Source organism: Oncorhynchus masou, unplaced genomic scaffold, assembly GCF_036934945.1.
Source record: "Oncorhynchus masou masou isolate Uvic2021 unplaced genomic scaffold, UVic_Omas_1.1 unplaced_scaffold_1988, whole genome shotgun sequence".
Classification (NCBI taxonomy): Eukaryota; Metazoa; Chordata; class Actinopteri; order Salmoniformes; family Salmonidae; genus Oncorhynchus; species Oncorhynchus masou.
The window spans coordinates 34451-46978 of record NW_027008479.1 but is presented as its reverse complement, the minus strand read 5'-3'; the positions used below and the strand labels follow the sequence as shown (position 1 = coordinate 46978).

At 48.7% G+C, this 12528-nt stretch overlaps 1 protein-coding gene across 1 annotated transcript in view; it reads right to left on the bottom strand.

The window, feature by feature from the left end:
* Positions 1–4491: 4491 nt before the first annotated feature.
* LOC135532688 (intersectin-2-like) overlaps positions 4492–12528 on the bottom strand; it is a 37832-nt gene continuing 29795 nt past the window's right edge. The window contains exons 7-10 of the mRNA XM_064960158.1: positions 7827–7890; positions 7610–7747; positions 7139–7245; positions 4492–4742 (exon numbers count right to left, since the gene is read on the bottom strand). Of these exons, the coding sequence (XP_064816230.1) occupies positions 4492–4742; positions 7139–7245; positions 7610–7747; positions 7827–7890 (560 nt within the window). The remainder of the gene's footprint in view (positions 4743–7138; positions 7246–7609; positions 7748–7826; positions 7891–12528) is intronic.

Sequence of the window (12528 nt, the reverse complement as noted above, 5' to 3'; positions counted from 1 at the left end):
ATGTAGTGGGGTCACTAAACCTCCAGATAATGACTGTTTCACCCAGTGAAGTAGTGGAGCCACTAAACCTCCAGATAATGACTGTTTCACCCAGTGATGTAGTGGTCACTAAACCTCCAGATAATGACTGTTTCACCCAGTGATGTAGTGGAGTCACTAAACCTCCAGATAATGACTGTTTCACCCAGTGAAGTAGTGGAGCCACTAAACCTCCAGATAATGACTGTATCACCCAGTGATGTAGTGGTCACTAAACCTCCAGATAATGACTGTTTCACCCAGTGATGTAGTGGGGTCACTAAACCTCCAGATAATGTCTGTTTCACCCATTGATGTAGTGGTCACTAAACCTCCAGATAATGACTGTATCACCCAGTCATGTAGTGGTCACTAAACCTCCAGATAATGAGTGTTTCACCAGTGATGTAGTGGTCACTAAACCTCCAGATAATGACCGTATCACCCAGTGATGTAGTGGGGTCACTAAACCTCCAGATAATGACTGTATCACCCAGTGATGTAGTGGTCACTAAACCTCCAGATAATGACCGTATCACCCAGTGATGTAGTGGTCACTAAACCTCCAGATAATGACTGTATCACCCAGTGATGTAGTGGTCACTAAACCTCCAGATAATGACTGTATCACCCAGTGATGTAGTGGTCACTAAAACCTCCAGATAATGTCTGTTTCACCCATTGATGTAGTGGTCACTAAACCTCCATATAATGACTGTATCACCCAGTGATGTAGTGGTCACTAAACCTCCAGATAATGACCGTTTCACCCAGTGATGTAGTGGAGTCACTAAACCTCCAGATAATGACCGTATCACCCAGTGATGCAGTGGTCACTAAACCTCCAGATAATGACCGTATCACCCAGTGATGCAGTGGTCACTAAACCTCCAGATAATGACTATCACCCAGTGATGTAGTGGTCACTAAACCTCCAGATAATGACTATCACCCAGTGATGTAGTGGTCACTAAACCTCCAGATAATGACTGTATCACCCAGTGATGTAGTGGTCACTAAACCTCCAGATAATGACTATCACCCAGTGATGTAGTGGTCACTAAACCTCCAGATAATGACTGTATCACCCAGTGATGTAGTGGTCACTAAACCTCCAGATAATGACTATCACCCAGTGATGTAGTGGTCACTAAACCTCCAGATAATGACTATCACCCAGTGATGTAGTGGTCACTAAACCTCCAGATAATGACTGTTTCACCCAGTGATGTAGCGGTCACTAAACCTCCAGATAATGACTGTATCACCCAGTGATGTAGTGGTCACTAAACCTCCAGATAATGACTGTATAATCCAGTGATGTAGTGGTCACTAAACCTCCAGATATTGGTCTTTCAACCATTGATGTAGTGGTCACTAAACCTCCAGATATTGGTCTTTCAACCATTGATGTAGTGGTCACTAAACCTCCAGATAATGACTGTTTCACCCAGTGATGTAGTGGAGTCACTAAACCTCCAGATAATGACTGTTTCACCCAGTGAAGTAGTGGAGCCACTAAACCTCCAGATAATGACTGTATCACCCAGTGATGTAGTGGTCACTAAACCTCCAGATAATGACTGTTTCACCCAGTGATGTAGTGGGGTCACTAAACCTCCAGATAATGTCTGTTTCACCCATTGATGTAGTGGTCACTAAACCTCCAGATAATGACTGTATCACCCAGTCATGTAGTGGTCACTAAACCTCCAGATAATGAGTGTTTCACCAGTGATGTAGTGGTCACTAAACCTCCAGATAATGACCGTATCACCCAGTGATGTAGTGGGGTCACTAAACCTCCAGATAATGACTGTATCACCCAGTGATGTAGTGGTCACTAAACCTCCAGATAATGACCGTATCACCCAGTGATGTAGTGGTCACTAAACCTCCAGATAATGACTGTATCACCCAGTGATGTAGTGGTCACTAAACCTCCAGATAATGACTGTATCACCCAGTGATGTAGTGGTCACTAAAACCTCCAGATAATGTCTGTTTCACCCATTGATGTAGTGGTCACTAAACCTCCATATAATGACTGTATCACCCAGTGATGTAGTGGTCACTAAACCTCCAGATAATGACCGTTTCACCCAGTGATGTAGTGGAGTCACTAAACCTCCAGATAATGACCGTATCACCCAGTGATGCAGTGGTCACTAAACCTCCAGATAATGACCGTATCACCCAGTGATGCAGTGGTCACTAAACCTCCAGATAATGACTATCACCCAGTGATGTAGTGGTCACTAAACCTCCAGATAATGACTATCACCCAGTGATGTAGTGGTCACTAAACCTCCAGATAATGACTGTATCACCCAGTGATGTAGTGGTCACTAAACCTCCAGATAATGACTATCACCCAGTGATGTAGTGGTCACTAAACCTCCAGATAATGACTGTATCACCCAGTGATGTAGTGGTCACTAAACCTCCAGATAATGACTATCACCCAGTGATGTAGTGGTCACTAAACCTCCAGATAATGACTATCACCCAGTGATGTAGTGGTCACTAAACCTCCAGATAATGACTGTTTCACCCAGTGATGTAGCGGTCACTAAACCTCCAGATAATGACTGTATCACCCAGTGATGTAGTGGTCACTAAACCTCCAGATAATGACTGTATAATCCAGTGATGTAGTGGTCACTAAACCTCCAGATATTGGTCTTTCAACCATTGATGTAGTGGTCACTAAACCTCCAGATATTGGTCTTTCAACCATTGATGTAGTGGTCACTAAACCTCCAGAAAATGACTGTATCACCCAGGGATGTAGTGGTCACTAAACCTCCAGATAATGACTGTTTCACCCATTGATGTAGTGGTCACTAAACCTCCAGAAAATGACTGTATCACCCAGTGATGTAGTGGAGTCACTAAACCTCCAGATATTGGTCTTTCACCCAGTCAAGGTGTTGCCCCGCCTGCCAACGAACCATAGAAAGGAAAATATGTTGTATTATTACTATTATGGGTAATATCTTTCAAACTGTAATTTGTCAAGCAGTTCTCTCCGAGGGAAATGTGAGGACTTGTTGGCTACAGAACCTGGCTAAGAAAGGCAGTCGGCTAAGTGGGAGGGTTGAGTGAGACTACAAATTGAAAGACAGCCTAATTTTCTAGACTCAAGGGAGAGAAACACATACCTGGACTGTTGTTCCTCAACGCTGCTATTGTTTTTAAATTTCATAAAGCAATTTGTGTTTCTTAACGTAGAAAGCTTGGTGTTGACTGGTGAGCTACGGGGAAGCAAGAGAGTATAATTAGGAGCCGTTCTGCCCACACTCATCGCTAACTCCCCCGTAGCTCACCGGCTGATCGCTAACTCCCCCGTAGCTCACCAGCTCATCGCTAACTCCCCCGTAGCTCACCAGCTCATCGCTAACTCCCCCGTAGCTCACCAGCTCATCGCTAACTCCCCCGTAGCTCACCGGCTGATCGCTAACTCCCCCGTAGCTCACCGGCTGATCGCTAACTCCCCCGTAGCTCACCAGCTCATCGCTAACTCCCCCGTAGCTCACCGGCTGATCGCTAACTCCCCCGTAGCTCACCGGCTGATCGCTAACTCCCCCGTAGCTCACCGGCTCATCGCTAACTCCCCCGTAGCTCACCGGCTCATCGCTAACTCCCCCGTAGCTCACCGGCTCATCGCTAAATCCCCCGTAGCTCACCGCTAACTCCCCCGTAGCTCACCGCTAACTCCCCCGTAGCTCACCGGCTCATCGCTAACTCCCCCGTAGCTCACCAGCTCATCGCTAACTCCCCCGTAGCTCACCGGCTCATCGCTAAATCCCCCGTAGCTCACCGCTAACTCCCCCGTAGCTCACCGCTAACTCCCCGTAGCTCACCGGCTCATCGCTAACTCCCCCGTAGCTCACCGGCTCATCGCTAACTCCCCCGTAGCTCACCGGCTCATCGCTAAATCCCCCGTAGCTCACCAGCTCATCGCTAACTCCCCCGTAGCTCACCGGCTCATCGCTAACTCCCCCGTAGCTCACCGGCTCATCGCTAAATCCCCCGTAGCTCACCAGCTCATCGCTAACTCCCCCGTAGCTCACCGCTAACTCCCCCGTAGCTCACCGGCTCATCGCTAACTCCCCCGTAGCTCACCGGCTCATCGCTAACTCCCCCGTAGCTCACCAGCTCATCGCTAACTCCCCCGTAGCTCACCAGCTGATGAAGGCTGTGCGTGGCGGCTGTGACGTGTCTTTGCTAACTGCTGAACAGATTTGCACTGTGCATCTGTGATGCTAATATTAATTGTGTTTATCAATGGAAAAACGTGCATTCTCTCTACTCCACTCTTGTCCAGTCCACTTAGGTGGTAGATTTTGGTCAGAGATCATAAAGTCTCGTTTCAGTCAAGAAATTAAACATTATTTTGGTTTAGTTATAGTTTTTTTCTGGGTCTATTCAGTCAGTTAAAGTCCTGTCAATTGCCACTGAAATGTGGTGTTAAATATTTGAGTCTATTTTTGTTGACAAAATGAACACGGGTCCCACCTCCTTTCTCTCTCTCTGTCTCTCCTCTTCTTGTTGTCTCTTGTTCTCCTGCTCCCACACCTCTCTCATCCCCTGCACCTCACTGGCCCTCCTCTCTCTCATCTCCACCTCCCTCCTCTGTTCATCTTCTAGAGCCAGACGTCGCTTCTCCAGCTCAGCGCTGCCTCGCGCAAAGTTTTCCTTCAGACGGTCCTCATACGATACTACAGGAGGAGGAAGGAGGGGAGAGGAGAGGAGGAGGGATGGGAGAGGAGAGGGGAGGAGGAGGGATGGGAGAGGAGAGGGGAGGGAGGGGAGAGGGGTGGAGGAGGGATGGGAGAGGAGAGGAGGAGGGAGGGGAGAGGGGAGGAGGAGGGAGGGGAGAGGAGGAGGGGAAGGAGAGGGGAGGAGGAGGGAGGGGAGAGGAGAGGGGAGGGGAGAGTAGGAGGGAGGGGAGATGAGAGGGGAGGAGGAGGGAGGGGAGAGGGGAGGAGGAGGGTGGGGAGAGGAGGAGGGAAAGGAGAGGGGAGGAGGGAGGGAGGGGAGAGGAGAGGTGAGGGAGGAGGGAGGGATGGGAGAGGAGGAGGGATGGGAGAGGAGAGGGGAAGAGGAGGGAGGGGAGAAGAGAGGGGATGAGGGAGGGGAGAGGAGAGGGGAGGAGGAGGGAGGAGAGAGGAAGAGGGATGGGAGAGGAGAGGGGAGGAGGAGGGAGGGGAGAGGAGGAGGGATGGGAGAGGGAGGGGAGGAGGAGGGAGGGGAGAGGAGGAGGGATGGGAGAGGAGAGGGGGGGGAGGAGGAGGGAGGGGAGAGGAGGAGGGATGGGAGAGGAGAGGGGAGGGGAGGAGGGATGGGAGAGGAGAGGGGGGAGGAGGAGGAGGGAGGGGGAGAGGAGGAGGGATGGGAGAGGAGAGGGGAGGAGGAGGAGGGAGGGGAGAGGAGGAGGGATGGGAGAGGAGAGGGGAGGAGGCGGCAGGGGAGAGGAGAGGAGAGGGGAGAGGGATGGGATGGGAGAGGAGAGGGGAGGCGGAGGATGGGGAGGGGAGAGTAGGAAGGGAAGGAGGGGAGAGGAGAGGGGAGTAGGAGGGAGGGGAGAGGAGAGGGGAGTAGGAGGGAGGGGAGAGGAGAGGGGACTAGGAGGGAGTGGAGAGGAGAGGGGAGGAGGAGAGGGGAAGAGAGGGGAGGAGGAGGGAGGGGAGGGGAGGAGGGAGGGGAGGGGAGAGGAGAGTAGGAAGGAGGTGAGAGGGGGGGGAGGAGGGAGGGGAGAGGAGGGATGGGGAGGAGGAGGGAGGGGGAGAGGAGGGATGGGAGAGGAGAGGAGGGATGGGAGAGGAGAGTAGGAAGGAGGTGAGAGGGGGGGAGGGAGGGGAGAGGAGGGATGGGGGAAGAGAGGGGAGGAGGAGGGAGGGGAGAGGAGGGAGAGGAGAGAAGGGGGAGAAGAGATCAGGGGGGAGACAGAAGGAGAGAGTACATAAAGTCAGCATCATTGAAGGGGTAAGAGAGACAGTTGTCTCCTCTTGTAACGACCTATAACCCCTCATAATATAGTTAGGGTTATGGTTATGCCAGGGTTATGGTTATGTTAGGGTTATGTTAGGGTTATGGTTATGTTAGGGTTATGGTTATGTTAGGGTTATGGTTATGTTAGGGTTATGTTAGGGTTATGGTTATGTTAGGGTTATGGTTATGTTCGGGTTATGTTAGGGTTATGGTTATGTTAGGGTTATGGTTATGTTCGGGTTATGTTAGGGTTATGCCAGGGTTATGGTTATGTTAGTGTTATGTTAGGGTTATGGTTATGTTAGTGTTATGTTAGGGTTATGGTTATGTTAGGGTTATGTTATGTTAGGGTTATGTTATGGTTATGTTATGTTAGGGTTATGGTTCTGTTAGGGTTATGGTTATGTTATGCCAGGGTTATGCCAGGGTTATGCCAGAGTTATGCCAGGGTTATGGTTATGTTAGTGTTATGTTAGGGTTATGGTTATGTTAGGGTTATGGTTATGATAGGGTTATGGTTATGTTAGGGTTATGTTAGGGTTATGTTAGAGTTATGGATAAGGTTATGTTATGTTAGGGTTATGTTATGGTTATGTTATGGTTATGTTAGGGTTATGTTATGTTAGGGTTATGTTATGGTTATGTTAGGGTTATGTTAGGGTTATGTTATGTTAGGGTTATGTTATGTTAGGGTTATGGTTATGATAGGGTTATGTTATGATAGAGTTATGTTATGTTATGTTAGGGTTATGTTATGTTAGGGTTATGGTTATGTTAGGGTTATGTTATGTTAGGGTTATGGTTATGTTAGGGTTATGTTATGTTAGGGTTATGGTTATGTTAGGGTTATGTTATGTTAGGGTTATGTTAGGGTTAGGGTTATGTTAGGGTTATGGTTATGTTATGGTTCTGTTAGGGTTATGTTATGTTAGGGTTATGTTATGTTAGGGTTATGTTATGTTAGGGTTATGGTTATGTTAGGGTTATGTTATGGTTATGTTATGGTTATGTTAGGGTTATGTTATGTTAGGGTTATGTTATGTTAGGGTTATGTTATGTTAGGGTTATGGTTATGTTAGGGTTATGTTAGGGTTATGTTAGAGTTATGGATAAGGTTATGTACCGTTGTTCTTGTTCTTGTGTGCAGGTTCAAGCTCTGCTGTCCCATCTATCAGGCCAGTGGAGAGGTAGGGCCCAGTTCCATTCAACATCTCTACTGGCCTGCTATCTCTACAGAAGGCAGAGAAAAAATAATTACACCTGAGACAACGCTGAAAGACTACATTCAAAACACCAATCAGAGAGACAGTGTGTGTTACCTAAGACAGGGGGGTACCAGCTCTGAGGGCAGGGTGTGTGTGTGTGTGTGTGTGTGTGTGTGTGTGTGTGTGTGTGTGTGTGTGTGTGTGTGTGTGTGTGTGTGTGTGTGTGTGTGTGTGTGTGTGTTACCTAAGACAGGGGGGTACCAGCTCTGAGGGCAGGGTGTGTGTGTGTGTGTGTTACCCGAGACAGGGGGGTACCAGCTCTGAGGGTGTGTGTGTGTGTGTGTGTGTGTGTGTGTGTGTGTGTGTGTGTGTGTGTGTGTGTGTGTTACCTAAGACAGGGGGGTACCAGGTCAGAGGGCAGGGTGAGGGGTAGCGGACATCCTGTCGTAACCATGTCTACCAGGTGCATGGCCAGAATAAACTCCTCAGCTCTCAGCTGACCGTCCTTATCCACGTCAGCCAGGGTCCTGCACCCACACCAATAAAATACACACACATTCAGAAAGACGAACACACACAGAGACAGACAGCCACTCACAAACTCACCAGATGGTAGCTAGCTGTGTCTGGGTCAGGTTGGAGGCAGTCAGGGCGTTCCTCACCTGAGGGCCTGAGAAACACAACACAACAACGTATTACAAACTAAGATACTACCTATAGACCTGACCTGAACCAGAAACAAGGTCACAGACCTGATCTGAACGAGAAACAAGGTCACTGACCAAAAGTACTGACCACAAACACACAATTACCGAAAACAAAACTACTGAACCAGAAGCACACAACCACTGACCACAATTACTGACCAAACACACAACCACAACTACACAATTACTGGCTACACAACTACCGACCATAACAACACAACTACAGATTATAGCTTCTGACCACAACTACCGACCACAACAACACACTTAACACATTCTAAAGCGAATACTGGAATAATATTTCTCGGAAGGGGGAGAATGGTCATTAGTGATGAACACTAATGTCATATGGGTTGTTATTTTGTGATGTCATTAAAAAGTGTTATAAAGGAAATACTGTAACTTGAAAAGTATAGATACAACCTGGAAGATCTGCGTGATCAAAATAAAGAAAGTGCTACAGTATGATGTGCTTTGCTAGGTTTTACCAATATACTGTAGCCTGGTACTATATTGAACTAGCTATGTGCAAATATAATACGTAGGCTGTTTCCTGAAATGTTCTTACATTTTAATGATTCAATATATAATAATATTTATTTTTATTTTTGTAAGATCAGTACTGTTTGTTGCATGAATAGACGTCAAGACTATAATCCTCAGCCGCATTGGATCTCTGAGGGAACCAGTTTTGATCTGAATCAAAGCGTAGTAGATACAGCTCCTACAGCTCCTACAGCTCCTACAGCTCCTACATCTCATACAGCTCCTACAGCTCCTACATCTCCTACATCTCCTACAGCTCCTACATCTCATACAGCTCCTACATCTCCTACAGCTCCTACAGCTCCTACAGCTCCTACAGCTCCTACATCTCATACAGCTCCTACATCTCCTACAGCTCCTACAGCTCCTACAGCTCCTACAGCTCCTACATCTCATACAGCTCCTACAGCTCCTACAGCTCCTACAGCTCCTACAGCTCCTACAGCTCATACATCTCATACATCTCATAAGCTCATACAGCTCCTACAGCTCCTACATCTCCTACAGCTCCTACAGCTCCTACAGCTCCTACTGCTCCTACTGCTCCTACTGCTCCTACAGCTCCTACAGCTCCTACAGCTCCTACAGCTCCTACAGCTCCTACATCTCCTACAGCTCCTACAGCTCCTACATCTCCTACATCTCCTACAGCTCCTACATCTCCTACAGCTCCTACATCTCCTACAGCTCCTACATCTCATACAGCTCCTACATCTCCTACAGCTCCTACAGCTCCTACATCTCCTACATCTCCTACAGCTCCTACATCTCCTACAGCTCCTACATCTCCTACAGCTCCTACAGCTCCTACATCTCATACAGCTCCTACAGCTCCTACAGCTCCTACAGCTCCTACAGCTCCTACATCTCCTACATCTCCTACATCTCCTACAGCTCCTACAGCTCCTACAGCTCCTACAGCTCCTACAGCTCCTACACCCCCTACATCTCATACAGCTCCTACATCTCCTACATCTCATACAGCTCCTACAGCTCCTACAGCTCCTACATCTCCTACAGCTCCTACAGCTCCTACATCTCATACAGCTCCTACAGCTCCTACATCTCATACAGCTCCTACAGCTCCTACAGCTCCTACAGCTCCTACATCTCATACAGCTCCTACATCTCATACAGCTCCTACAGCTCCTACTGCTCCTACATCTCATACAGCTCCTACAGCTCCTACAGCTCCTACAGCTCCTACAGCTCATACAGCTCATACAGCTCCTACAGCTCCTACATCTCATACAGCTCCTACAGCTCCTACAGCTCCTACATCTCCTACAGCTCCTACAGCTCCTACATCTCCTACATCTCATACAGCTCCTACAGCTCCTACAGCTCCTACAGCTCCTACAGCTCATACAGCTCCTACAGCTCCTACAGCTCCTACATCTCATACATCTCATACAGCTCCTACATCTCATACAGCTCCTACAGCTCCTACAGCTCCTACATCTCCTACAGCTCCTACATCTCCTACAGCTCCTACATCTCCTACAGCTCCTACATCTCCTACAGCTCCTACTGCTCCTACAGCTCCTACAGCTCCTACATCTCATACAGCTCCTACAGCTCCTACAGCTCCTACTGCTCCTACTGCTCCTACTGCTCCTACAGCTCCTACAGCTCCTACAGCTCCTACAGCTCCTACAGCTCCTACATCTCCTACAGCTCCTACAGCTCCTACATCTCCTACATCTCCTACAGCTCCTACATCTCCTACAGCTCCTACAGCTCCTACATCTCCTACAGCTCCTACAGCTCCTACATCTCCTACAGCTCCTACAGCTCCTACATCTCCTACATCTCCTACAGCTCCTACAGCTCCTACAGCTCCTACATCTCCTACAGCTCCTACAGCTCCTACATCTCATACAGCTCCTACAGCTCCTACAGCTCCTACAGCTCCTACAGCTCCTACATCTCCTACATCTCCTACAGCTCCTACAGCTCCTACAGCTCCTACAGCTCCTACATCTCCTACACCCCCTACATCTCATACAGCTCCTACATCTCCTACATCTCATACAGCTCCTACAGCTCCTACAGCTCCTACATCTCCTACAGCTCCTACAGCTCCTACATCTCATACAGCTCCTACAGCTCCTACATCTCATACAGCTCCTACAGCTCCTACAGCTCCTACAGCTCCTACATCTCATACAGCTCCTACATCTCATACAGCTCCTACAGCTCCTACTGCTCCTACATCTCCTACAGCTCCTACAGCTCCTACAGCTCCTACAGCTCCTACAGCTCATACAGCTCATACAGCTCCTACATCTCATACAGCTCCTACAGCTCCTACAGCTCCTACATCTCCTACAGCTCCTACAGCTCCTACATCTCCTACATCTCATACAGCTCCTACAGCTCCTACAGCTCCTACAGCTCCTACAGCTCCTACAGCTCATACAGCTCCTACAGCTCCTACAGCTCCTACATCTCATACATCTCATACAGCTCTACATCTCATACAGCTCCTACAGCTCCTACAGCTCCTACAGCTCCTACAGCTCCTACAGCTCCTACAGCTCCTACAGCTACATCTCCTACAGCTCCTACAGCTCCTACAGCTCCTACAGCTCCTACAGCTCCTACACAGCTCACAGCTCCTACAGCTCCTACAGCTCCTACATCTCCTACAGCTCCTACATCTCCTACAGCTCCTACATCTCCTACAGCTCCTACAGCTCCTACAGCTCCTACAGCTCCTACATACAGCTCCTACAGCTCCTACATCTCCTACAGCTCCTACAGCTCCTACAGCTCCTACAGCTCATCTACAGCTCCTACAGCTCCTACAGCTCCTACAGCTCCTACAGCTCCACAGCTCCTACAGCTCCTACAGCTCATACAGCTCCTACAGCTCCTACAGCTCCTACAGCTCCTACAGCTCATACAGCTCATACAGCTCCTACATCTCATACAGCTCCTACAGCTCCTACAGCTCATACAGCTCCTACAGCTCCTACAGCTCATACAGCTCTTACAGCTCTTACAGCTCCTACAGCTCATACAGCTCCTACAGCTCCTACAGCTCCTACATCTCATACAGCTCCTACAGCTCCTACATCTCATACAGCTCCTACAGCTCCTACATCTCCTACATCTCCTACAGCTCCTACATCTCCTACATCTCATACAGCTCCTACAGCTCCTACATCTCATACAGCTCCTACAGCTCCTACATCTCATACAGCTCCTACAGCTCCTACAGCTCATACAGCTCCTACAGCTCCTACAGCTCCTACAGCTCCTACATCTCATACAGCTCCTACATCTCATACAGCTCCTACATCTCATACAGCTCCTACAGCTCATACAGCTCCTACAGCTCCTACAGCTCCTACATCTCATACAGCTCCTACAGCTCCTACAGCTCCTACAGCTCATACAGCTCCTACAGCTCCTACAGCTCCTACAGCTCATACAGCTCATACAGCTCCTACATCTCATACAGCTCCTACAGCTCCTACAGCTCATACAGCTCCTACAGCTCCTACAGCTCATACAGCTCTTACAGCTCTTACAGCTCCTACAGCTCATACAGCTCCTACAGCTCCTACAGCTCCTACATCTCATACAGCTCCTACAGCTCCTACATCTCATACAGCTCCTACAGCTCCTACATCTCCTACATCTCCTACAGCTCCTACATCTCCTACATCTCATACAGCTCCTACAGCTCCTACATCTCATACAGCTCCTACAGCTCCTACATCTCATACAGCTCCTACAGCTCCTACAGCTCATACAGCTCCTACAGCTCCTACAGCTCCTACAGCTCCTACATCTCATACAGCTCCTACATCTCATACAGCTCCTACATCTCATACAGCTCCTACAGCTCATACAGCTCCTACAGCTCATACAGCTCCTACATCTCATACAGCTCCTACAGCTCCTACAGCTCCTACAGCTCATACAGCTCCTACATCTCATAGAGCTCCTACAGCTCCTACAGCTCATACAGCTCATACAGCTCATACAGCTCATACATCTCATACAGCTCCTACATCTCATACAGCTCCTACATCTCATACAGC